The sequence below is a fragment of the Otolemur garnettii genome, unplaced genomic scaffold, assembly GCF_000181295.1.
Source record: "Otolemur garnettii isolate 467f Iridium unplaced genomic scaffold, OtoGar3 scaffold00004, whole genome shotgun sequence".
NCBI classification, from domain to species: domain Eukaryota; kingdom Metazoa; phylum Chordata; class Mammalia; order Primates; family Galagidae; genus Otolemur; species Otolemur garnettii.
The window spans coordinates 27,410,530-27,437,662 of NW_003852399.1; the positions used below are offsets into that span (position 1 = coordinate 27,410,530).

General features: G+C 33.0%; 1 protein-coding gene and 1 pseudogene across 5 annotated transcripts in view; one reads left to right on the plus strand and one right to left on the minus strand.

Moving 5' to 3' along the window:
* Window positions 1-27,133, minus strand: part of VPS13B (vacuolar protein sorting 13 homolog B) — a 777,819-nt gene that overhangs the window by 657,210 nt on the left and 93,476 nt on the right. For 3 of the 4 annotated variants that reach the window (XM_023517476.1, XM_023517471.1, XM_023517472.1), the window contains exon 16: window positions 16,243-16,367. In XM_023517476.1, coding sequence (XP_023373244.1) covers window positions 16,243-16,367 — 125 coding nt within the window. Of the gene's footprint in view, window positions 1-11,316; window positions 11,329-16,238; window positions 16,368-27,133 lie in introns of those variants that run through there. The other variant, XM_023517478.1, reaches the window with a different exon arrangement.
* LOC100963665 lies at window positions 19,452-21,286 on the plus strand (annotated as a pseudogene). Its single transcript, XR_002775087.1, has 2 exons — window positions 19,452-20,186; window positions 20,267-21,286. The product of XR_002775087.1 is annotated as a protein SET-like (transcript).

The window sequence follows — 27,133 nt, forward strand, 5'->3', positions numbered from 1 at the left end:
TATTGAGTTACATATGACCAAGCAATTATATTCATGTATATATACCCACAAGAACTGAAAACATGTTCATCCAAAAAACTGTACATAAATGTTCACAGGCATACTTCTTAATAGCCAAAAAGTGGAAACAACTCAAATGAATACCAACTGATGAATAAAAAAATGTCATATATCCATACAAAAAACATTATTCAATGTATACAGCAGTACGAATCACTATCACAAAGATATCGAAACAAACCGCGAGTGGCCACAAGTAAATGTGGTATATGTATACCATGGAGTACTACTCAGCCATTAAAAAAAAATGCCGATCTAGTATCTTTTGTAACAACCTGGACAGAACTGGAGACCATTCTTCTAAATGAAGTACTACAAGAATATAAAAACAAACACCACATGTACTCAATACTAAATTCAAACTAACTGATCAACACTCATGTGCACATATGGAGGAGGGGATAGGTAAATTAATATGTAAGGGGTATAGTGCACACTGTCTGGGGGAAGAACACACATAATAGTTTGACTCAACCTGTACAAAGTGAACTATATAACCAAAACTTAATGTATCCCCATAATATTCTGAAATTTTGTAAAAAGCCAGCAAAAACAAAAAAGTTAGCCATAGAAAGAAATGAAATACTTATATATGATGTAACATGGATGAACCAAACTGAAAAAAGCCAAACAGAAAATGCTGCATATTGTATGATTCCGTTAAGATAAAATGTCTAAAAGCACAGAGACAGAATTCCTCTTTTGAAATTTTGAAATTTGTGCATGTGTGTATATTAGTTCTAGAATTGGTGGTGATGACAATATCAATAAAAACCACTAAATTATATATTTTAAAATGGTTTAAATGGTGAATTTTATGTTACATGAATTTTAGCTCAATTAAAACAAATAAGCATTCAGAACTCTGTACCTAGCAACACTGATTCAAGTACCATTGCCTTCTTTCACTCAAAAAAGTTAAAACAAAACCCATCTCTCTTAATTAGCATGTCAGGTAAAGCCCACCACCTTCTCCAAACAACTTTCAAACATTTCATAACAACACGTGACTCCATCTAAATTTACCCCTCGACCCGTAATTCCTGATCACGTTTTGTCATAAAAGCCAAAGGATTGGAATGCATGGCCCAGAAAATAAATGTGCATTGAGTAAAAGATTCTTTACACCAAATAGGCAAAATAGGAGAGATCAGGAGATAGGAGGATAAACAAATATGACCCAGTTCACAAAATTATAATTTCCTTATTGTTTGCTTTTCCATTGGTCCATTTATTAATTATGTTCTCATTTTCCTTTTTCTTTTATAAGAAATTGAGAAATGTTCTCAAATTTCTATTCAAATTCCTGACCTAAAAAAAGCTATTTATTAATAGTGATACAAAGTAAAGAAAACAGACATTTGTAATGCCTCCTGCAATATGAAAATGTACAATTAATCTATGTACTTTATATTCAGCCAGATATTCTGTGGCATTTAGGGGGTCCTATGGTATAGCAAATGTAGCAATAATTATTTACAAGGCAAAAATTATACACAGATTCTTTTACAAATAGTTCCGTCCTATTTCACAATAAATTTAGCAATTTTACACAGTCCTCTATCAAGCCATTATGTCACATAAATTGTTTCCCAAATGGATAACATGGACTTGAATAAAACTTAAACATATGCAAATATTCAAAAATTAATTTATTCTATATTTGAATAATGCTCAAGGGTAGGGAGTATTTCTCTTCTTCAGATTTACTTTAATATCAAAAAAAAATAGCTCACTTTGTACAAAAGTCAGAATTTAACAACAAAAAAGCTAATTATATCAAACACATGTGATATGATTTGTGGTTTATTTTTCAGATGTAAACAACCATAAATAAAAGTTCATCTTATTATACTTCTGTTAAATACTCCAGAAATATTAAAAGTAAAATAAATTTTAAATGATTTGGCAATAGATTGTAGGTTAAAAACTCTGTTCGCGTAATAATATCAGTGAAAATGGCTTTTTCTCTTTTGCTTTAGTCAATTTTGAAATATTTCTAACAGGTCAATCAGTACAGAAAATAACAAATGCCCAGTGTATCTATTCGTCAAGCTATAACATTAATCCATATTTGCATCAAAAAAATTTTAAAAGATCAATACCTTTTACAACTTTATTTAACCTATTTGAGGGACTCATTAAAATGTCAATGAAAATACACAATAAAAAGTATAATTTTCCTTGTGATTTATACTACTACACATTTATTAAACTTTATTTCAAATAAAACAACTCAATATAAATTCATACTAAAAATATCTAACAACTCTGGACCTACCTAATTTTTTTTATATATACTAAACTTCCATTTTAACAGTTTGGTTGTTGAATATAAAATAATTTATTTAACAAAAGCCTATTTCTCATATCCAGAAGTCTTAGTCTGAACATATGTTCATTTTACAGAATAGGTTTAAAACTATCAATTCAAACATTACTCTCTTGGGAAAAATAAATCCTAGTGTAACTAGTGGGATAAACAACTCATTAAAACTCAACTTGGACAAACTCCAGGATAAATTGAAGGAAATAGAAACAAGTAGGTCTTGATTGCATAGTAGCAAAGACTGAAAATGAATATGCCCTAATTAACGAAAACTTTAAGACTTTGCTTGTACCATTTGCTGACAAATTATTATACCAACCTTATGAAATTTCTGGATTAAACTGGCATTTCCACAAGGAAAATTTATTCTTCTAAATTTTAAATTAAAAAACATAGAAGTATGATTCTTACTACTGAATGCAAAGAAATTAACTTAAACAATCCATTCAAGTTCATAGGAATACCATTAAGTCTTTGCCACATGTACACTTGAGGAACAGTCATCCATTCTTTTAAAATCAACATAACACAAAGCAACTAAAAGAGTATTCTCAGCAACAGCTGGATCTAAAGATTTATACAGAGTTCACGAATGTAAAGTTTGAACTTACAAATTGGTTCCAAAAATGTATTTTTGTTATTACTCATATCCTGTACAGTAAAATAAGACAGATTCACTTTTTCCAAAATAAAATGAGTACAAATTTTCACTAACTCCAACTTAGAAATGAAAACAGTTTAAAAAGCTAAGAAATGTATATTTCTTTACACAATGACAACTTACACATCAATACTCAATAAAAAGAAAAAAGTTTCAAAACTTTTTAAAAATTAAATGTAGGTAAAATTAACAGTTGAAGTTACTCTTTACTTCCACTATGCTACCTACAGATAACCCAATTTTAGGAATTTAGCATACACGTCTAAAAACTCTGTATACTGATTTTATTCAATCAAATATATATTATTTTAATGGGAATATATATGTACATATATTTCTACAGCCTACTTTTATTACTAAGCAATGTATCTTAGACATGATTCAGATCTTTGTATATGAATACAAATGTTCATGTAACCTTTTTAATGCACCCATGATATTACACTGAATTTTCACATTCATCAGCAGTGTACTAAAGTCCTCACCAATATTAGCCATTATATTATTAATTACAATTTTTAACACCTCCATATAAAATATAAATTATGTCCTGTTATTCTGAGATAAGAAAATATTTTACCATTTCAAATTTCTGAAATATTATCATTTCAACTTAGATGGAAAGGAAAAATAAGAAGTGTAATGGAAGTCTTGATTATAACAGACAAAATCCAAAATCTTACAATGGTCTAAGAAACAAAAATGAATTCTCATAAAACTACCAAGAGATACTATTTCACATTCACTGAAATAAATATAATAAAAAAGACAGACAATAGAGAATGTTGACAAGGCTGTGGAGAAACAAGAAATCTCATACACTGGTGAAGGAAAGTAAGATGGTGCCACTTTGGAAAATTTACTACATAATACAACTATTCCACTCTGGGTATTTAACCCAAGAGAAACGAAAACATAAGTGCATACAAAATTTTGTGCATAAATGTTCATGATAACATTACTGATAAAATAGCCATAAAAATATAAACAGGCCAGGCACAGTGACTCACGTCTGTAATCTAGCACTCTGGGAGGCCGAGGTGGGTGGACTGCCTGAGCTCAGGAGTTCAAGAACAACCTGAGCAAGAGTGAGACACTGTCTCTACTAAAAAGGAAAAACTGAGGCAAGAGGCTCACTTGAACCCAAGAGTTGGAGGTTGCTGTGAGCTACGATGCCATAGCACTTAACCAAGGGCAACAAAGGGAGACTCTGTTTCAAATAAATATTAAATAAATAAACAAGCCAAATATCCATTATTTATTTGTCCATGGATAAATAAAACATGGACTGTCTATACAATGGAATACTATCTGGCAATAAAAAGGAATTAAATACCGATACATGTTAGAACATGGATGAACCTTAAAACAAAAATCCACATATTATAGATTCCAGTGATAGAAAATAACTAGAAAAGGCATCTATAGATATAGGAAGTAAATTTGTAGCTCTCTGAAGCTGGGTTGGGAATAAGCATTAACTGTAACAAAGAAAATCTAACTGGGGTAATGAGATTATGGAAATGAATGCCCAACTAAGAATCTTGAATTGAATGCTTAAAACAGATTTTAAGGTATGTAAATTATATATACTTTGAGATATGTAAATTATACCTCAAAGTTGTTTCTTTATTTAAGAAGTACATTTGTTACTTTAATGGTAGACTACCATGAAAAAATAAATACTAGTTATTAAAATTTTTAACACTCTGAAACACTACAATCTAAAAGAAAGAATACTCAAATTAGGTCCACATTTACTAGGCAAGTAGTGAGCATTAGAATTCATTCAAACATTTGCTGTGCAGACACCAATGCAAAATACTGGGATGAATATTTTCCCCATTCATCTGAGCATTTCCACTTTGACCTTTCCACATATTATGCTATGGAGTAAAGTCTATTTAAGTAAAGAATTCTTAAAACAAGCAAGTAAAAATCCCTACTAACTTATGTAAATTTCAACATAACATCAATAAGAATGTTGCTCTTAATCACTCTATTACATAAATAACATAGTAAATAAAACCATGACATAAAACCATCACAAACATTGTAGCCACAGCACTAGACTTTTTATCTATGTAAGCATATTTTTATGTTAACATTAGTAATTTTGTATACTCTGTTCTATAACTTCTTTCATCCAATACATATCATTAAAATCTTTCTTATCAATAAGTATAATTCTGTAACACAGTTTTGATGACTAGCTTACATATAACTGAGGTAGGTGCAATATAATTTATTCAAGCTGTTATTCATTGTAGAATATTTACATTTTTCTATTTGTCACTATAAGTTATCAAATGTGATAATTATCATTATAACTAAATTATTTCTCATTCCTGAAATTACAACTAAGGATAAACTCTTAGAAATGCACATGCAAAGTAAAAACATAATCACTTTCAAAGATTTTGACAGATACAGTTAAATTTCCATGAAGAGAGCCTGTCTAATACTAAACTTTCACCACTGGGGTCACAACCTTTACCATTCAGAGTATTATATTCTTTTAACTCTCTAACATTGAATACAAAAAATGATTGACTCTATATTGTTTAAATTTTTATTTCTTTACTAGTAAGTCTGAAAACTTTTCAGGTTATACCCACTTATATTTCTTTTATTGTGAATAGATTACCTCTCTAATTTAATCTTATCCTATCTCCCTTTCCTATGTTGCAGCCATACTTGCCTTCTGTCTATTCTTCAAATAAACCATACACATTTCCACCTCAAGATGCTGTACCTGCTATTCCTAATGCCTGTAATACAATTTCTCCAAATATTTTCATGGCTACCATAGCTTGGTCATTCAGATCCCAGTCAAAATAACACCAACTTGAGAGTCCTTCCCTCACCATGTTAAACAAAGAAATTCCCTATACCTACTCACTTTCTATCTGATTGCCCATAATTTTTCATATCACTCATCATTACCTGAAATTCATATATTTTCTTCATAAAGTTTTGTCTTTACATCCTCTCCAGAAAATCAGCTTCATGAGAGTAGAGACTGTATCTATTTTGTTCGCCACCATATTCCCAGCACCCATAATGATTACTGGCAATAAAGTAGGGACCCAATAAATATTTATTAAATGACTTGTAACTCTGTGGAGGGAAAGGCCTATACAATATAATTACTTTGTGTGAGCTAAATAAGTGGTGATAGAATTAAAAAACATAGAGAAGCTTAATGAATAATGGCTAGCCAATGTAGGGTGACAACAAATAAGAGGAACAAGATGATTCTACATTAATTTCATCATGTCCTACACAGTTATTTCAGATAAATAAATAATTCAACTACTTAAGAATGTTTATCTACTCAAGAAAAGAAGAACAATGAATGTGTTTAGATAATACATTTTATATAACCTTAAATATATTAATAACCTTAAAATATTACCTTGAAAATCAGATTTTAAAAAGTCTCTAAATTTTTAACTTAAATTTAGTAATTAAAGTCATTAATTTTTGATTTGGCCAAGAGCACATTATTATGTAAAATGTGAGGTAATATAAGATATAACTTGATTGTCAAAAAAGCATACAATCAAATGCTCATAAATCAGACAATACCAAAAAACTCTACTGAAATTGCTAAAGAAATAGCCAGCTACATGCCAATAAATATTTACTTACATCTACCACAGATGAAACATATTGAAGACTTACGGAAAGAGTAAAGATCCTATGGAACTTAAAACAAGTAGGAAAAGCCATTAAATAATCTCATAAGACAATGTAAAATAATTTCTATGAAAAGTACAGTGAAAAACAACATTGTCTTATGAAGACATATATTAAGAAATTGTGGCCCAATCAGATAAAGTTTCAACTGAGCTAATACCTGAGTAGTTGTGCAGTGAATAGCAGTTATTCATGGACTAGCAAAACAACACAATTAAAGCCTGGATAAAGGAGAAAAATTGAAAATAGATAAGAAGATGTTTCAGATGAGTCTAAACAGCCAAATGGGGGCCAGAACACAAGGGTATCAAAGAATACTTTAAATATTTTAACTTTTAAAATATAAGCTGTGAGAAATAAATTATTTTAGCAAGTAAAAGAACATAATGAGAACTATCTACCAAAAACAAGTCAAACGAACCTGGCAGCAGATATATGAGTTAGCTGATACTTAAAATCACCTGTTAAAATTCTTAAAGGATCAAGAAATAAAAGTCTGGGTGCAGTGGCTCATGCCTGTAATCCTAGCACTTTGGGAGGGCGAGGTGGGTGGATTGTCTGAGCTCACAGGTTCGAGACAGCCTGAGCAAGAACAAGACCTCATCTTTAAAAAATAGCTGGGCGTGGGCAGCGCCTGTAACTCAAAGGAGTAGGGCACCAGCCCCATATGCCAGAAGTGGCAGGTTCAAATCTGGCCCTGGCCAAAAACTGCAAAAAAAAATAAAATAAAATAGCTGGGTGTTGTGGCGGGCACCTGTAGTCCCAGCTACTTGGGAGGCTGAGGCAAGAGAATCACTTGAGCCCAAGAGTTCAAGGTTATTGTGAGTTATGACACTACGGCAAACTACAGAGAGTGGCAAAGTGAGAAATTATGTCCACAAAAAAAAAAAAAAAAGAAAAGAAAAAAAGAAAGAAAATAAAAAACAAAGACCACATATTATCATATTGGCACTCCAAGGCCTACAACACAACAGTTTTCACATGATAGGTTTCACATGTATCTTTGTAACAAAGATACAAAGTTATTATCAAGAACTGTAACAGCTACTTAGGAGGCTAAGGCAAGAGAATCATTTAAGCCCAAAGAGTTTGAGGTTGCTGTGAGCTGTGACTCCACTGCACAGCATTCTACCCAGGGTGACCACTTAAGATTCTGTCTCAAAAAAAAAAAAAAAAAAAAAGAACTTGCTAAAAATTACCAGCATGCTAATAATGACATTGATACCGGAAAAGTGGCACCCCAGCCAGCTCAGCCGAGCAGGGCCTGGGGGACCTGCCACTTCTGTCTTGGTGACAGCAGCCGGCAAAGGAACCAGCAGGCTGGAGCAAGCAGGGGAGCTTTCCTCCCCCACTAGAAGCTCCAGTAGAGCGGCTAGAGAGGACCTGCCGATCAGGGGAAAACACTGGTGCAACCCTGATTGGTCCATTTTCAATCCTACTCCCAGCTAAGCTATTACCCCTATATAAGACCCCTGAGCAGAGAGCCTGGGGGCAGACCATCGCAGATCGTCCAGGAAGATAGAGCAGAAGAACAAGACTTCAGCAGGCTGTTGCAGACTTCCAAGGAAGAAGGAGCGAGAGCTGTGGCACTTCTACTGTTGATCCTGCTCTACAAGGAGGCTTGCCTCTTTGTAATAGCTGTCTTTGTAAGAGTTGTTAACACTTGCATCCTGCTCTGCAAGGAGGTTTGGCTCCTAAAACCTTACTTACTGTTCATCCTATGGTCCATCGACTCATTCATCGAATTGTCGAGACCAAGAGCCTGGAAATCCAGTGTTAAAAATCCGGTATCAACATCATCACCAACTAATTAAAGGACCCCTAAAGCAACTTTATCTCTTTAGGTCCCCATATCACCTTCCCTAATCCCCTACTAATAGAGATAATACCTATTTCATTCCAAAGATTGGTTGTGAAGTTCAGAATAAATCCCTGTGTGCAGTGAAACTTCATTAAGTACCAAATGCTATGCAAGGATATTATGATGCTAATGTTAGAAATTTTCTTCTGCCATTAAATAGGTACCACCTAAACTTTGGTAACCTCAAATGATTATATGTTCCTAAATTTCAAGTTAAAATATTAAAATTTAATATGCAATATTTCAAAAATATTTCAAGGTAATATGCAGGATGTCCATAAAGTTCATGTGAAATTTAAGATAGTTGGCAATTTTAAATTGCACATGTACTTTATGGACACCCTGTATATTAAATCCAGACAGTTGTACCCTCAAATTAATCTGAAATAAAATAATTAAAATAAATTAAATTAAAAAGATTTATTACTAGAATAGAATATTGTCACAGGACATTCTCCTACTATTGTACATAGATAAAACCAAATACTGAGAAAAAGGCAACATAATTTGTCTCCTAGAAAGAGATATAAGCCATGTAACAATAGTCTCTAATATCCAAAAATCAAATTAAAAAAATAAAAACTTAAACTGAGTTATAAATGCTCTTTTGAACACCACTAAACTATTTTAGTACATTTAAAACTTTACACAAGGGAATTAGAAATGAATATTTGCCTATACAACTTCATAGCCAACTAATCATAAAATTGTATGTGGAGAATATCTATCAAATTTTCCAAAATCAAAACCAAAGAAAACTTTCTGTTTTCATTGGATCAACATCCTCTTGCTTGTTAACATATGTCAAATGTTCTTCATGCCCTTACTAAAAAAATTAAAGAAAAAATGTAACTGATATAAAGACAGATACTATTTACTATTTTATGCTTTTCTTATTATTTTAATTCTGTACACATAGAAACTTTCTTTAAAAAACTATGAAAGAGCTCAGCACCCATAGCACAGTGGTTACAGTGCCAGCCACATACACTGAGGTTGGCAAGTTCAAACCTGGCCCAGGCCAGCTAAAAAAACAACAATGACAACTGCAACAAAAATAGCTGGTCATGTGGCAGACGCCTGTAGTCCCAGCTATTTGGGAGACTGAGGCAAGAGAATCACTTAGCCCAAGAGTTTGAGGTTGCTGTGAGCTGTGATGTTACAGCACTCTACCAATGGTGACATATTGAGACTCTGTCTCAACGACAACAAAAAATAAATAAATAAATAAAAACTATGAAAGTATGTTTTTCAACAAGTCATTTATTTAAACATAGTATCAAATCAGAACCAAAACATGATGAAAAACAAAAACTGATAGGATTCTTAAAACAAATGAAGATTGGTCTGTCCTTCCAGGAAATTGTTTCAAATAATAATGCATTAATATTCTAAATAATAACTATTATTTCATTAGTAAAATGTTAGTTATAGAAATGAATATTTATAATCTCATAACTAAATATTTTTACCTACAATGTGGTATAGTGTTGAAAGTAATCTAAGTCTCAACTCAACATAAGCAGCATCTTTAAAGGCCAGTAGTAAGATGTTAAAAGCATTATCTTGGGGGCTCTGCATCCATAGCTTAGTGATTAGGGCACTGGCCACATACACCAGGGCTGTCAGGTTCGAACTCAGCCCAGGCCTGCTAAACAAAATGACAACTACAACAACAATAATAACAAAAAACAGCCAGGTGTTGAGGCTAGTGCCTGTAGTCCGAGCTACTTGGGAGGTTGAGGCAAGAGAATCACTTAAACCCAAGAGTTTAAGGTTGCTGTGAGCTGTGATGCCGCTGCACTCTAATGAGGGTGACACAGTGAGACTCTGTTCCCCCCCCTCAAAAAAAAGTATTATCTTGGGTAGATTAAAAAAATAATAATTATAATTTTTTTAATTTTTAAAAAGTACTAAGAAAGAGACAAAAACATCTCAGGAAACCATGTTTGGAATCAATTGTGTTAATTATTAAATTTAAGATTCTGGACTATTATTCATATAAAGATTTAGTTTTAAGTTCCATGGTATCTCCATGTCAAAATTATCTATTTCCCTATGTTTATTCTCTTTCTAAACTACGTATAGAAAAATCATCTAAGCAAAAGATGCTCAATGAAATGAAATGAAAGTATAAAGTATGTACAAAATATTTTATTATGTAACTGAAAGGCTATGTACCTCAGTCTCTGGCATCCCTGTGGGCTAGAAAAATCCCTGAAGTCCAATGAAGAGATTCAAGTTTCTTGCTGGGTTTGGGTAAAAGAGAGAGAACAAAGCTAGGGGCAGTGGACTACTAATTAAGCAGCAGCCAGCCAAGCATCCACTGATGTTGCTAGTCATATTCTACAACCTACAGAATCAAGGAAGGCATTATCCTTTATTTAGCACAGCTAAGTGCCATCAGGAAAAGATGAGTACTCCAAGGGGAGAAGGAGAAACTGAAGAAAACTTTAACAGATGATAGAAATGTTCTAAATCTTGATTTTGGTAACAGCTACAGATGTAACTGTGGATCTGTCAAAAACCACTGAAATATACACTTAAAACTGTTGACTTTGTTATATTTACATTCTAATTTTAAAACTAAAACAATGTTACTGAAAACACTGAAAAATTTATTCGTTTTGTATGGAACCAGAAGAAACCCCTATACGCCAAGGCAATTCTTAGTAATAAAAACAAAGCCAGGGCATCACTCTGTGAGACTTTTAGCTATACTACAAGGCCATACTAATCCAAACAGCATGGTATTGGCACAAAAATAGAGATATTGACATTTGGAACCAAATAGAAAATCATGAGATGAAACTAACATCTTATAGCTACCTGACCTTCGATAAACCAAACAAGAACATACACTGGAGAAAAGAATCCTTATTCAATAAACGGAGCTAGGAGAACGGGATAACCACATGTAAAAGACTGAAAATGGACCCGCATCGCTTACCACTTACAAAAATTGTTTCAAGATGGATAAAAGATTTAAATCTAAGGCATGAAACTATAAAAATTCTCAAAGAGAGTGTGGGGAAAACACTTGAACATAAAGCCCTGGGGAAAGATTTTATAAAGAAGACTTTTGTGGCAACTGCAACAGTAACAAAAATAAACAAATGGGACTTAATTGTACTGAAAAGCTTCTGTACAGCTAAGGAAACAACAACCAAAGCAAACAGATAAGCCTCAGAATGGGAAAAGATACTTACATATTATGAATTCAAAAACTTAGTAACTAGGATCTATAGAGAACTCAAATGAATCAACAAAAAAAAGACCAAACAATCCCACATCTCACTGGGTAAGAGACATGAATAGAACCTTCTCTAAAAAAGACAGACAAATGGCTAACAAACATGAAAAAAGGCACATCATCTCTAATCATCAGAAAAACACAAATTAAAACTACCCTGAGATATTACCTAACCCCAGTGAGAATGGCCTACATCACAAAGTCTCAAAGCTGCAGATATTGGCGTGGATGTAGAGAGAAGGCAACATTTTTATGCTGCTGGTGGGCCTGCAAACTAATACAACCTTTTTGGAAGGAATTATGGAGAATCTTCAAAGAACTCAAGTTAGACTTCCCATTTGACACTGCAATCCCATTACTTGGCATCTACCCAGAAGAAAAAAAAAATCCTTTTATCAGAAGGACATTTACACTAGATTGTTTATTACAGCTCAATTTACAATTGCCAAAATGTGGAAACAGCCTAAATGCCCACCAACCCAGGAATGAATTAATAAGCTGTGGTATATGTACACCATGGAATGCTATTCAGCCACAAAAAAGATGGTAACTTGACATCATTTGTATTATCCTGAATGGAGGTGGATCACATTCTTCTTAGTAAAGCATCACAAGAATGGAGAAGCAAGAATCCAATGTACTCTATTCTAATATGAAGGCAGCAGATGAGCAACAAGAAGAAGAATGACCAACTGGGGAGAACGGAGCAGGGAAGGGGATGTGGGATCATGAATGGCACACTTCTTGGGGTAGGACACAATTATAAGAGGGACTTTATCTATCAAATGCAATCAGTGTACCCTAATTCTTTGTACCCTCTATAAATCCCAAACATTAAAAAAAAAATTTTTAAAAGAAATAGTCAAGAACAAGGGTCTTCCAACCACAGGCCAAACCCAGCTTGCTGTTTTTGTAAGTAAAGTATTGTTGGAACACAGCCAAAAAAAAAAAAAAAAAAGAAAGAGTAGATGAAACTAATCTGTGTCTTAAGAAAAAAGAATAGTGACTCAGCGCCTGTAGCATAATGGTTACAGCGCCTGCCCTATACACCGAAGCTGGTGGGTTCAAACCCAGCCCAGGTCAGCTAAAAAACAATGACAACTGCAACAACAAAAAAAATAGATGGTCATTGTGACAGGTGCCTGTGGTCCCAGCTACTTGGGAGGCTGAGGCAAAAGAATCACTTGAGCCCAAGAGTTTGAAGTTGCTGTGAGCTATGATGTCATGGCTGTGAGCTATGATGCCATAGCACTCTACCAAGGGCAACATAGTGAGACTCTGCTCCAAAGAAAAAAAAAGAAAGAAAGAAAGAAGAATAGTGATTAATCTTAAAGGAAGCAGAAATAGAGAGGCTTTAGGATACTGATAATGTTCTGTTTCTTCATTTTTGAGCAGACTCCAAAGGTTCAGTTCACTTACAAATTATCTCAAGCTATATACTCATAATATATGTACTTTTCTATAAACATTACTCCAATTAAATTTTTAAATATAGTTAGAAATGTATTGTTGCCCAGGCCAAAAAAAAAAAAAAAAAGTTAAGTCCAGGAAAGTATCTGGAAACACTATAGAAATAGTGTTAGATAGTAATCTTAAACAAACTAAGGCTTAATTCTACTAGTGGCAACAAGGTTATGATAATTTACTGTCCATAACTAATTCTTCATTGACCTTTCAACACCCTAATATTTGAAAAAGAGACAAATGTGAATTTAAATTAAATGCCAAAATTTCTGTCATTAAATATAATTGGTTACTGTGTCTTCTCTACCATAACCTCATTTCAATCCTCTTTTAAGAAGCTAACAACTAAATATTAACCTGACATTTAACAGGAAGCAAAAAAATTTTTAAGTTTATTTTTATATGTTTAGAAATTATGTAGTGTAGATGAAAGATAAAATATAATCCAAAAAATTTTTAAACAAGTTCCAAGAAACTTGTGTAAGTTTACTCACTGAAGCTTAATACATTCCTAGGAAATTTTAAATGGGAGAAAAATAATTTTTCACTCTAATCACATATTTTTAAAAATTAGCAAACCTGACTAAAGTAAACTTCATTAGTTTGAAATGTCATTAAAAAACAGTTCAATTTAGGGTAATGCCTGTGTTTCAAAGGGGTAGAGCGCTGGCCCCATATGCTGCAGGTGGCAGGTTCAAACCCAGCCCAGACCAAAAACTGCAAAAAAAAACAGTTCAATTTAGAAATATTTTTAAATAAAAGTATAAACCATTTTGCTAATTTACATAAACACAAGATTTTCAAAAACATACTAAAAATATTTTTTACAGTGGCTATATAATTGCCTTTGTTTCAAAAGCTGTGGCCCGTAGTAAAAATGTTCTTACTACTGAATGAAATATTTACAGAGAATCATAAACGTGCTTCAAGAAACTCTGAAATGAGACATTTTAAAATCCAAATGAAACAGCATGTATAACTTGAGGAAAGTGGAAACCTAGTTGATATTCAATGATTCAACCAGGATGTCTTACTAAAATAATCTTCTCCGACTGCACAAGCTAAAAAGCTCTCTGTCTTCAAGCTGACTTTGAATTAATTTAAATCACTGTAAGAAGTACTTTATCTGGTATTTTATTGACTTTAAACTGCATTTAAATAAGTAATATCTCAATTTATTGACTTTTTTCTTTGTTATTTTCAAATTAGAGTTGCTAAGAACATATGAATTATATTAAAGATAATTCATTTTCTATTTATTTAAAAAATGATTTCAAGAAACTATTTCAAATCTGTAAAGATTAGAAAAAATGATTTCAAGAAACTATTACACTTCTGTAAAATGCAACAAAAATATTTCTGGAATAATGCAGAAGCACTCTTACCTATAAAAAAGCAAAATGCATCCAAACAAATATTAATATTATATGACCTTATGCTTTCAGTGTTTAATTGAAATTTTTTTTCAGATGTCTGAAGACATATCTTAATTCCCATCTGACAATATTTGTAGTAAGCCCTACATATCTTTAAAATGAATCTTACTTATTCACATATTTGATTCATTTCATATGAAGTCTATTGTTTGGAAAATTTGGGCTTTTATTAAAGAAACTAAGAATTTTTTATAGTAAATAGTAAACTGTTATAAAAAATTATTTTGATCTTCTGAATGATAAATAAATTAGCACATAACTAAGATAATACTTCTCACAAACACCTACTAAAATTAATATGGACATACCAAGTGTGACATACCCCATGGTAATTCTTAATGTATTAGAATATAAAGCTTGGCTCAAATGCAATATATATTCATATTTTTTATGCAAATAAGTTAAATCCATCTCTATATAATAAATAACATATAACAAATATGGATAAGGACAAAATAAAATGTATAAAGAGATAATTAAGAATAATCATTTAATAATGGTTTAATTTAGTAGAATTAGTTCCAAGACATAAGCATAACTTTTTTTTCTAATTTTCTGTATCAATATGCAAATTCCCTTGAAACTATTAGCATTTACTTTACTAATTTCATTCTAAAAGTTATAAAGTATTAAAGAAAAAATTTTCAGCAACTGAAATATTTTAGACAAAGAAATTAATTCTATTTTCTGTAAGTTTTATCACTTTTAATAACAAACTAATAGACAACACACCCTATGAAATAAGCTTACTAATTAGGATGAAAACGCAGAAGACACATTCCAAATAATTCAAATATAAACTGTAGAAACATTTCATCAAAAATTATTTCATATATTTAAACACTATTTTATATAACTTTTTCTTTAATACTTATGTTGAATGTATTACTTTCAACTAAAAATATGTGATCAGCAACTACTTATTTTCTTTCTATGAATCTCTTTGAATTTAAGGAAATGTTACTTCCAAATGAAACAACCTGATCCTAAATTAAAATGATAGGCTAAAATCAATTTCTTCCAAAATACAGCTGCTAGACATGCCAAATATATTCTATGTAATGGGTATACTTTTATCAGTGCCTATAATTACATACAAAATTAATATTTAATCGATAAGTGCCTTGGCCTTGATATCAATTTGCAACTCTTTCTGAAAAACTTTTATATCTTCTCTCTAAAAAAAAAAAACGCTTTCCCTTGTAAATTCATATTACAGTCTGAGGCAGCAATATTTAATTATATTTCCAACATGAATTAACAATTATTATGCCAACAACAGTTGCTACTATCACAAAAGATAGCATAAACAAACATATTAAAGACATTTAAAGGAGATTTTTAGTGTCTCAGTAAAAGACAATACAACTTCAAATACTTTTATAAGGCTTTAGATAAAATTAATATATGGGAATAATATATACACATTAATAAATGAAAATTAACATAAATCACATGTTAACACATAAAACTTACCAGCAAGTGGGGAGTTTCAGAAGTTTACCATAAAGAGCAGTGCTGAAAGAAGGAATAATTGGTACAGGTAAGCAGTAACACCCACTACAATCCAAAGATGTAAGTCCTGCCTGGAGACCAAATATCTGAAAGAAAAAGAATAGGTCCAAATGTTCACAAAGTTTTAATAAGCATGGATGAAACATGTCAATTTCAATTTGCTGTACAACAGCTGTACACTAAACATGCTCCAAAGTCTTTTTTCCACTTTCCAATCAACATTTTCATTTATTCAATGACATTAAGTTAAAATCAAGACATCTAAATATGGAATGTTTATTTCATATTTTTGATGAATTTTTTAAACTTCACATTCTATTTCTGTACATAATCCTCATGTAGTTGTTTTATTATCCAATATAGGTACATCTTTTCCACAAATATAAACAACTGGTTATGTTTTCTACATTGTATAGTATAAATTCAATAGATTAGTGTTAATGTTATATGACTAAAATTGACATTAACTACAGAAGAACAATCCTAAAAATGTATTTTGCCTTTAACTTCCTTATGCACACACAAAAAGCATATGCAAAAATATCCTAAAATGTTGCTTATTTTCCCTTTCTTTTGTGAAAATAATTGCAGAGTTGAGGTTTTATACCCCAGGTAATTTAGTACATGGCATAAACTATTCTTTTCATGGTTACATTTGAAGTGAACAGTTCATACTAAAATATTTTTATAACCAATCCCTGGTTAATGAATTCCTGGACACTATATTTGTCTTAATAGAAAGAAACAACATAATATCACATTTTACATAAAACATTATAGGGAACTGATGGTATTCTGCTCAAATTATTTCAAATATAATAAAAGATAAACATTTTCACACTGGAAACACTGACACACAGGGATACAAAAGAAAGTTATTGTTTTCCAGTTATATGAAAAAGCCTCTTAATTCAAACATTTATCTTTAGTTATTATTTTTCATTCCTTGAGTTTATGAAATTGACTTATCTCTGGGATTACTAAGGATTAACTGTTAAATTCTAAACTAAACTATGTTTAAAGGATCTTCATAACTAATTTTCAAAACAAACTATTCAATGAACAAAAAATAACGATCATTTTCTTTAAAAGTATTAATATATTTCCAAATACTTTCAAAATCTGTTATGTCCCTAACATTCATCCAACTAACAATGTTAAATTCTTTCTTCTAAAATCATTTTTCAGTGAACAAAATAATGTTTTTGAAATAAGACAGTATTAAGAATTATATTTTCAGAAAAAACAGTATTCCAAAGGATCTATGTACCTAATTACTATGAAGGAAAATAAAAATGATGCACCCATTAATTCCTGTAGGTCCTGCTATTAAACAATTGACAAGTACAGAATTGAGAAGAAAAGAAAAAGGCATGTTTAAAATACTAAAATTATTTTTTAATTATAATTTTAAAATTAAGGTTTTTCACATTCATTCTTTTTGAAGACCTCTTCTGAGCAATAATCTATGCAAAAAACTGTGGTGGGAAATGTATAATTTCAACATTTCATATTTTTCTCATAAAGGTCTATATTCAAAGGGCTCTGAAATTTACAATTATTAATATGACAATGTAAAACACAACTATTAAAACAACACCTACTCTCCAAATATTTCTAATGTTATGAATTAGGGTAGTTATTTTATCATATCATATTATCTGTGTTCAACTAAAAACGCTTACAAAGCCACTTTCTGATTTTCTTTTGAACGCCCCAACAGTATAATCTCAGATACTATCTTTAACCATGCTCAGAAGGAAACTGGGTGCAGAGGAGATCCCCTGCTGGTTCCGGGTAGAACTGCAAGGGCCTGAGGGAAACTGCATACTATTTTACAAATACAATTTTTTTTTAATTTTTATTATATTTTCATATTGTCCAGTGATACTTCTAAGGAAAATTCAAGCAGGTAAAAATTACAATGAAAGATGGCCTAGTGGATAAATAAATAACTTGCCAAATTATTATAAAGAGTCATATTATCTTGTTATCTATCAAATCAAAAACAACTATTTAAAAAAAAATTCTAATTTATAGCAATCAGATACACAGTGTATATTCTACAATTGATAGAGTACATTTACATTTATATATATATATGTATACACACACACATATATTTCATATATCAGATTCCTTGCAATATCTTAGGTATTCAATGCCACACAAAATCAAAAGATGGATAACTAAATAAAGAGATAAGACATAATAAGTTTCATCTCTAGGGATTAGGAAAGGTTGAAGAGATGTTGGGCAAAGATATAAAACTTGAGTTAAATAGAAGAATAAATTCAAGAGATATACAACACAATAACAATAAATAATAATTCATTATATCTTAGAAATTGATAAGAGAGCAGATTTTAAGTGATCTCTCCAGAAAAACATGTTAAATTAATAAGGTATGATATATGTTAATTAGCTAGTTTGAGCAATTCCATAACATATACATATTTTAAAACATTATGTTGTACACAATACATGTAAATTTCCATGGCAATTAAAAATTTTCATCTGCATGTTTTCTACACACCCTCATGCCAACTCTGCTAATAATTAAATTTCATTATATACAGTAGGTAAACAATAAATCATTTCATCAATATAGTTAACTATACAAAATTAACATTCAAGCATTTGAGTATTTAATTAAAAATCACTTAAGTTTCATAATGCCAAACACACATGAAATATTTAACTCCTCTACTGTAACATTACAATACTGTAACATCAAAAGTAAATTTTTGAAAACTTCCTCAAAAGTTCTGAAATTATCCCATGTAATATGAACTGCAACAAACTCAATAGCAAATCAGTAAATCAAGTCAATCCAAATAGCTATATAAACAAAAACTATCTCCAGAATCCTGAAAGTATTAAAATATGCTATGCCACAGAAGAAGTATCAAAAAATGAAACAAAATATTCACAACAAGGCTCAAGGCTTTATTTTTTAAAGTATTCAGTATTCTTAACACCAACGAATAGTTTTTCTATATATAGTATATAATTCCTACTCTGCCCAACATCTTATTTCCTGGGACATAAAACTTATCCATTATACTTGTAGTCAAACTGACCAAAATATAAAAGACAACTAGGCTGAATGAGTGGCAAAAGCCCTTTTCCGAGTTTTCAGAGATTCTTTCTGCTGAGCTAGGAGACCTATGGTTAGGTTCTCAGAGTTTCCTGGCAGCATGGCCCCCAAACGCCAGTCTCCACTCCCACCTCAGAAGAAGAAGCCAAGACTGCCTAGTGCTCCCAGACCGGAGGACACCTCAGGCTCTCAGGGATTGCCAAAAAAAAAAAAGAAAAAGAACAGTAGGAAGCAATTGAACATATTGATGAAGTACAAAATGAAATAGACAGACTTAATGAACAAGCCAGTGAGGAGATTTTGAAAGGAGAACAGAAATATAACAAACGCCGCCAACCATTTTTTCAGGAGAAGTCAGAATTGATTGCCAAAATCCCAAATTTTTGGTAAACAACATTGGTCAAGCATCCACATGTGTCTGCGCTGCTTGGGGAGGAGGATGAAGAGGCACTGCATTATTTGGCCAGAGTTGAAGTGACAGAATTTGAAGACATTAAATCAGGTTACAGAATAGATTTTTACTTTGATGAAAACCCTTACTTTGAAAATAAAAGTTCTCTCCAAAGTATTTCATCTGAACAAGACAGGTAAGCCATCTTCAAAGTCCACTGAAATCAAATGGAAATCTGGCAAGGATTTGATGAAATGTTCCAGTCAAACACAGAATAAAGCCAGCAGGAAGAGGCAGCATGAGGAACCAGAGAGCTTCTTTACCTGGTTTACTGACCATTCTGACGCAAATGCAGATGAATTAGGAGAGGTCATCAAAGATGATATTTGGCCAAATCCATTACAGTACTACTTGGTGAGTTGAAAATGTTCACTTATTCAAGGTGATGTTTGTTGTTTAATAATCATTGGTAAGGTAACCCTTGGTTTTTTAAGGTTCCTGATATGGATGATGAAGAAGGAGAAGGAGAAGAAGATGATGATGACGATGAAGAAGAAGAAGGTTTGGAAGATATTGATGAGGAAGGGGATGAGGATGAAGGTGAAGAAGATGAAGATGATGATGAAGGGGAAGAAGGAGAGGAGGATGAAGGAGAAGACGACTAACAGAACACTGATGGATTCCAACTGTTTTTAAAATTTTCTCCAGTCCCTGGGAGCAAGTTGCAGTCTTTTTTGTTTTTCCTTTTGTGCTCAGTCGCCCTGTTCTTGAGGTCTCTTTTTTCTACACCATGATTCTCAACTTATTTTGGGGGGAAATACCTTGAACAGAATACAATGGGGAAAGAATCTCTACCCTTTTCTGTTCCAAATTTATTTTTATCCCTTCCTGTCTCAACAAAAACTGTATGGAATCAACACCACCAAGCTCTGTGGGAAAAAAGACAAACCTGCTCCCTTCGCTCTGCTGGAAGCTGGAGGGTGCTAGGCCCCTGTGTAGTAGTGCATAGAATTCTAGCTTTTTTACTCCTTTCTCTGTATATTGGGCTCAGAGAGTACACTGTGTCTCTATGTGAATATGGACGGTTAACATTTACCAACATGTATCTGTCTACTTTCTCTTGTTTAAAAAAAGAAAAAAAAAACTTAAAAAAAAATAGGGTATAGAAGGTCAGCAGAGGGTGGGTTTGAGATGTTTGGGTGGGTTAAGTGGGCATTTTGAAAACATGGCTTCTCCTTTGGCATGTTTAATTGTGATATTTAATAGACATCCTTGCAGTTTAAGATGACACTTTTAAAATAAATTCTCTCCTAATGATGACTTGAGCCCTGTCACTCAAATGGGAGAATCAGCAGAACCTGTAGGATCTTATTTGGAATTGACATTGTCTATTGTAATTTTGTTCTGTTTATTTTTAAATTTTCTTTTTGTTTCAATGGAAAGGAAAGATGATGCTCAGTTTTAAACGTTATAAGTGTACAAGTTGCTTTGTTACAATAAAACTAAATGTGTACACAAAGGGGAAAAAAAGCCCTTTTCCCAAAATACAACTACATCTAGGCAACACTCTAACTAACTTTTACATTACACTGGAAATTTAAGAGAGCTTTAAAATACTGCCAAGTAGAAATGGTAAACAACTATTCCAATTCTTACGTTAGCGTGAATGATGACTATACTGATAACAAATGACTTCACTGATCATTTCCCTTAAGGACAGAGACATACCTTATTTATCTTATATATTTATCTATTGCTAAAGGTCTGCAATACAGGAAGAACCTAATATTTGCCAAATGAATGAATCCTACACTGAATATCTTGAAAAGATTCGTGAAATGCCTAAAATTAGATCTACTTCAAAAAAACAAGGCAATGTCTAAACAAATAAATGCATGCAAAAATTAAGAATTTTCCTCAGTAGTTATAATTTTTACATATTAGTGTGATTAGTTTTGCATATGACCTACATTCTCATGTTCAAGTTTACCAATTTAATCAAAATTACTTTCAAGAATAGAAGAACAAATAATAGTTGAAAGATAATATACTCTTGGAAGCCAAAAAATGAGGAAAAGCAACACAGTATCTGCTTGAAAGGTTGTCTGAAATAAGGATTAAGTATTCTGACCCTAAACAATGAAAGTCTTAATATTGAAAGTGCTGCGGAAGAGTAATAAGGAAGAACATAATTTCTGGGATTGTGAGATCAAATTGAATCTAGGCAAATTAGGGTAAGGCATTTGGAGACACTTTCCTCTCTTTCAGGTTTCCTGGAAGGAGTGCACAGGAATAAGACAGTAAATAATAAATGGGAGAAAATACCACAAAAATTAAGTCTAAAGAGTATTTTTGCTAAATGATATGTAAACAGGAAAAGTAAAGAGGATAGATATGTATTATGAAAAAAAAACTATAGGTGAACTGTAAGGATCAACTAATTAGAGTATTTCATTTTTTATTCATTTAATTAATGATATTAAACTTTTCGCTTTGTTTTTGAAGACAAGGTCTTACTCTATTGTCCAAGGTACAGTGCAAGTGGCACAATTACAGCCAACTGCAGCCTCAAACTCTTGGGCTTAGATAATCCTCCTGCCTTAGCCTCATAAATAGCTGGGACTACAAGGCATGGACCGCCATGCTTGGGTAGAAATAATTTTATTTTCTATTTTTTTTTTAGAAACAGAGTCTTTGTTTCCCAGGCTGGTTTCAAACTCCTGGCCTCAGCAATCCTGTTTCCTTGGAATTCCAAAGTTCTGGGACTACAAGTATGAACCATAGCATCTAGCTGAAGGTTTTACTTTAACATACATAAGTGTGGGAGTATGGATGTATGTTTCTGAACTTATGACACAGGATTTTGAGAAAGATCTAGATGTACACTGTCAAATACACTATCCTCTTGGCACATATGGCCAACAGACATTTGAAACGTGACTAGTCATAACTAATACATGGGTCAAGTGCGGTGGCTCAGTCTGTAATCCTAGCACTTTGAGAGACAGAGGCAGGTAGATTGTTTGAGTTCAGGAGTATCAGGCTGAGACCAACCTGAGCAAGAGTGAAACCCTGTCTCTACCAAAAATAGAAAAACTAGCAGGGCGTGTGGCCAGTGCTTATAATCCCAGCTACTTGGGAGGCTGAGGCAAGAGTTTTGAGGCTGCTGTGAACTATGATACCATGGAACTCTAGGCTAAGGCACAGAGTGAGACTTTGTCTCAAAAAAAAAAAAAAAAAGATATACTGTTAAGTATAAAATACATAATAGATTTAGAAGACTTGGTACAAAAAGAAAATGTAAAATATCAATTTTATATTGATTATATAGTAAATGTTAATATTTTAGATATAATAAAATATTAAATAGATTAAATAAAATACATTATTTTTTTTGTTGTTTTTGACAGAGCCTCAAGCTGTCCCCCTGGGTAGAGTGCTATGGCATCACAGCTCACAGCAACCTCCACTCCTGGGCTCAAGCGAGTCTCCTGCCTCAGCCTCCCAAGTAGCTGGGACCACAGGCACCTGCCACAATGCCCCGGCTATTTTTTTGGTTGCAGCCGTCATTGTTGTTTGGTGGGCAGGGCTGGATTCGAACCCACCACCTTAGGTGTATGTGGCTGGCGCCTTAGCCACTTGAGCCACAGGCGTCAAGCCAATAAAATACATTATTAAAATGAAAAAACAAGGCAAACATTCTTAACACTATAATCTGACATTCAACTTGTACCATTTTTTTTCAGTACATATACTTTTTTTATTAAATCATAACTGTGTACAATTATGAAGAACAATGTGATTATTTGATATACAATGTGGAATACTTAAATCAAACTGATTAACATAGCCATCATCTCACTTATTTGTTGTTGTAAGACATTTATACTATTCTCTTAGTAGTTTTGAAATGTACCATTGTATTGCACACAATAAGTGAGGTCCCACCAAACACCTTCTCTCCCTTCCCCTCTTTTTTTTCTCCCCTCCTTCCTTCTGGACTATAGTTATGTTTTATCATTCATATGAATGTGTAGGTGATAATATTTTGGTTTCATAATAGTATTGAGTTCATTGGATACTTTCTTTTTCATTCTTGAGATACTTTACTAAAAAGAATGTTTCAGTTCCATCCAGGTAAACATAGAAGTTGTAAAGGCTCCAGCATTTTTATGGCTGCATAGTATTCCATTGTATACATATACCACAATTTGTTAATCCATTCATGGACTGATGGACATTTGGGCTGTACCAATATTTTAAAAAATCGTGTACCTCTCTATATTAATTGTGACAATGAATTAGAAAGCACAAATATAAAATAGTCTCTGCATATCTAGTTTTCTAAAACACTTTACACTATTCACTTACATGACATATGATACTGTGGTATATCATTATAATAACTGCCCTAATGAGGCACACTTCCCTATGTTCACATCCTTTTGGAATGTAATAATGTTGCTCTTCCACCAAAGAAACCATCTTTTTATTTTCTCCTTGAGATAGAGTCTCACTCTGCTCCCCAGGCTAGAGTGCCATGGCAACAGTCTATCTCACAGAAACCTCAAACTCCTAGCTTCAAGTGACCCTCCTGCCTCAGCCTCCCAAGTAGCTGGGACTATAGGTAACCACCATAGTATCCAGCAAATTTTTCTTTTTAGTGGAGATGGGGGGGATTTCATTTTCCTCAAGTTGGTCCCAAACTCCTGAGCTCCACCAATCCTCTCACTAATTTCAATATTTTTTATAGAGACAAAGTCTCATTATGTTGCTCATGTTGGTCTTGTACTCCTGGCCTCAAGTGATCGTCCTGCCTTGGCTTCCCAGAGTGCTAGAACTACAGGCATGAGCCACTGCACCCAGCCAGGAGCCACCTTCTTGAAAAGGGCTTTGCAAAGATATCTAGAAAAACATGATATACTATTTTATATAGTTTGAAAACAGTTTAATTTTAATGTCTTAAACTTAAGTACACACATAGGTGATCTAAAACTGGTCTGTTTAAATTGTTTTCTCTTTACAATATACAAATACATAAAAACTTCAAAATACCAAACTACAAAGCAGGAACCAATAAAGTCAGGGGTCTCATCTTTTAATACATTATATGAAAAGCATGACTTCAACTTTTAATGGTTTCCTTTGATTCATAAAACAGAATTTGTTTAGGTATGTATTATCTCTACTTAAACCACCCATCTGTTTGCTTAGCAAAAATGTTATTCAACATTTGCATTTATTGTCTGTATATACCTGTACTGAAATGGAAAAATAAAAGGAAGAGCTGAGCAAAACTTCCAAATTCACTTTGCATACCTGTACAAACATACCCGGGAGATATTACAGGTTTGGTTCTAGACCTCTGTGATAAATGGAATATCACAACAAAGCTAGTCTCACATACTTTCTGGAAACTATCCTGTCGTCTGTTAAATGTATAATAACATTATGTCTAAAATACGTATATACCCAAACTAAAAAGCATTTTATTGCTAAAAAATTCTAACACTCATATAGACTTCCAGTAAGTTGTAATTGTTTTGCTAGTGGAGTCTTCGCTGCCTCATCAATGTTGATGGCTAATGACTGACTAAGGTGGTGGTTGCTGAAGGCTGGAGCACCTGTGGCAATCTCCTAAATTAAGATAAAAATGAAATTTGCCACATCAACTAACTCTTCTTTTCAAAAATGATTTGTCTATGGCATGGGATTCTATCTGATATCATTTTACCCCATTAAAACATCTATTAAAATTGAAGTCAATTCTTTCAAGCCCCCTACTGGGGCTTTATCAACCAAGTTTATGGAATTAAGTTTATGGAAAGGATTTAGAATTAAATCCTTTATTGTCCCTTCAAAAATGTTCACAGTATCTTCACCGGGAATAGATTCCAACTCAAGAAACCACTTTTGTTAGAGCAGGAAACTAAGAAAAAGGGCTGAGACTGGATGCATGGGCTTGCATGCATTGGGTGCAGGTGTTACAAAACACTTAAGCAGAAGGTTTCTAGAGCAGGTGGTAACTGCAGACAAGAACTGGCTTCAACCAGCTTATCAGCTATCTTTGCCACCTCACATGAACTTTGGCTAATTACAGTATCATTTACATTGTGGTTTAAAATTTCTCCACCTTTGAAATTGCTGTAACAACTCCAAAATAACCACATAAAGTATGAAAATCATAGGGAACCCAATTATTACTCAAATTCTTAGTAAAAGCCAACACCTTTACCTTGAATATTCCTCCCCTAAATTATTAAAACCACAAAAGAGCTAAAACCACTCCTCCTGGTTCAGCTGCTCTCTTTTCAGTTGTTCACTATCTTTCCCAAGAGTATACTTTCACTTTCAATAAAAACTGTCACTTGTTTGGCTTATGTAGTATATCCTGAAATTCTTTTCCCTACAACTACCAAGAACTTGGAGAAATCTCCCTTCAGAGTCTGGTATCACCTTTGTGGCAAGCCATTCAGGAGATGTCATGTAAGCCTTGACTCTCAGACCAAACTTTAAGGTAAGCATATTCTCGTGTCTCAGCACTTCTAGTTTCTTGGTGAGTTACAGGTATACAATCTCACTCCACTTACCATGGTTCCCCTGACTAGGATGGCAGAAGGTCACTCCTCAGGCTATGCAGATTCAAATGATCATCAGACACTGGGTGACACCAACCTAGGAAGGTGACAAGGGACTTCCCTGAGGCTATAGGAGCCCAAAACTCACTAAGCCATGGCAATTCCATGCCTAGCTTCTGCTATTAGACTTCATTTTTATTTCTCTATACTGCTTCCCCACATCTGGGAGCAAGATGCCTGTGATTTAACCTGCTGCTTTGCAAACTCCCTGAGTTTGCTGTTTGTACTAGGTTTGTTTTTTGTTTTGTTCGCAGTTTTTGGCCAGGGCTGGATTTGAACCCACCACCTCCAGTATACAGGGCTCGTGCCCTACTCCTTTGAGCCACAAGTGCCGCCCGTTTGTACTAGGTTTTTGCGGAAGGTGACTGAGAGAAAGGGAATTTGGACTATGGCTCTGCTTGATCAGATGCTTGAGTGAATGCCACAGAGGTCCTTTGAGATAACAGAATTCCTATGGAGGTCAGCTCTACATTTACAGGAGGAAAACTGGATGATATCAAGTGTTTCATAGATATCTCAAAGGACTTGTACTCTATGGCATTCACTCGAATGCCAAAGCAACCACTGTCATACTTTAATGATCTGGAAAAAAACAGTATTTCGTTTTATTTGGAACCAGAAAAAACCTTGAATAGCCAAGACATTACTCAGAAATAAAAAAAAATCAGGAGGAATCATGCTACTAGACTTCAAACTATACTATAAATTGATAGTGATCAAAAC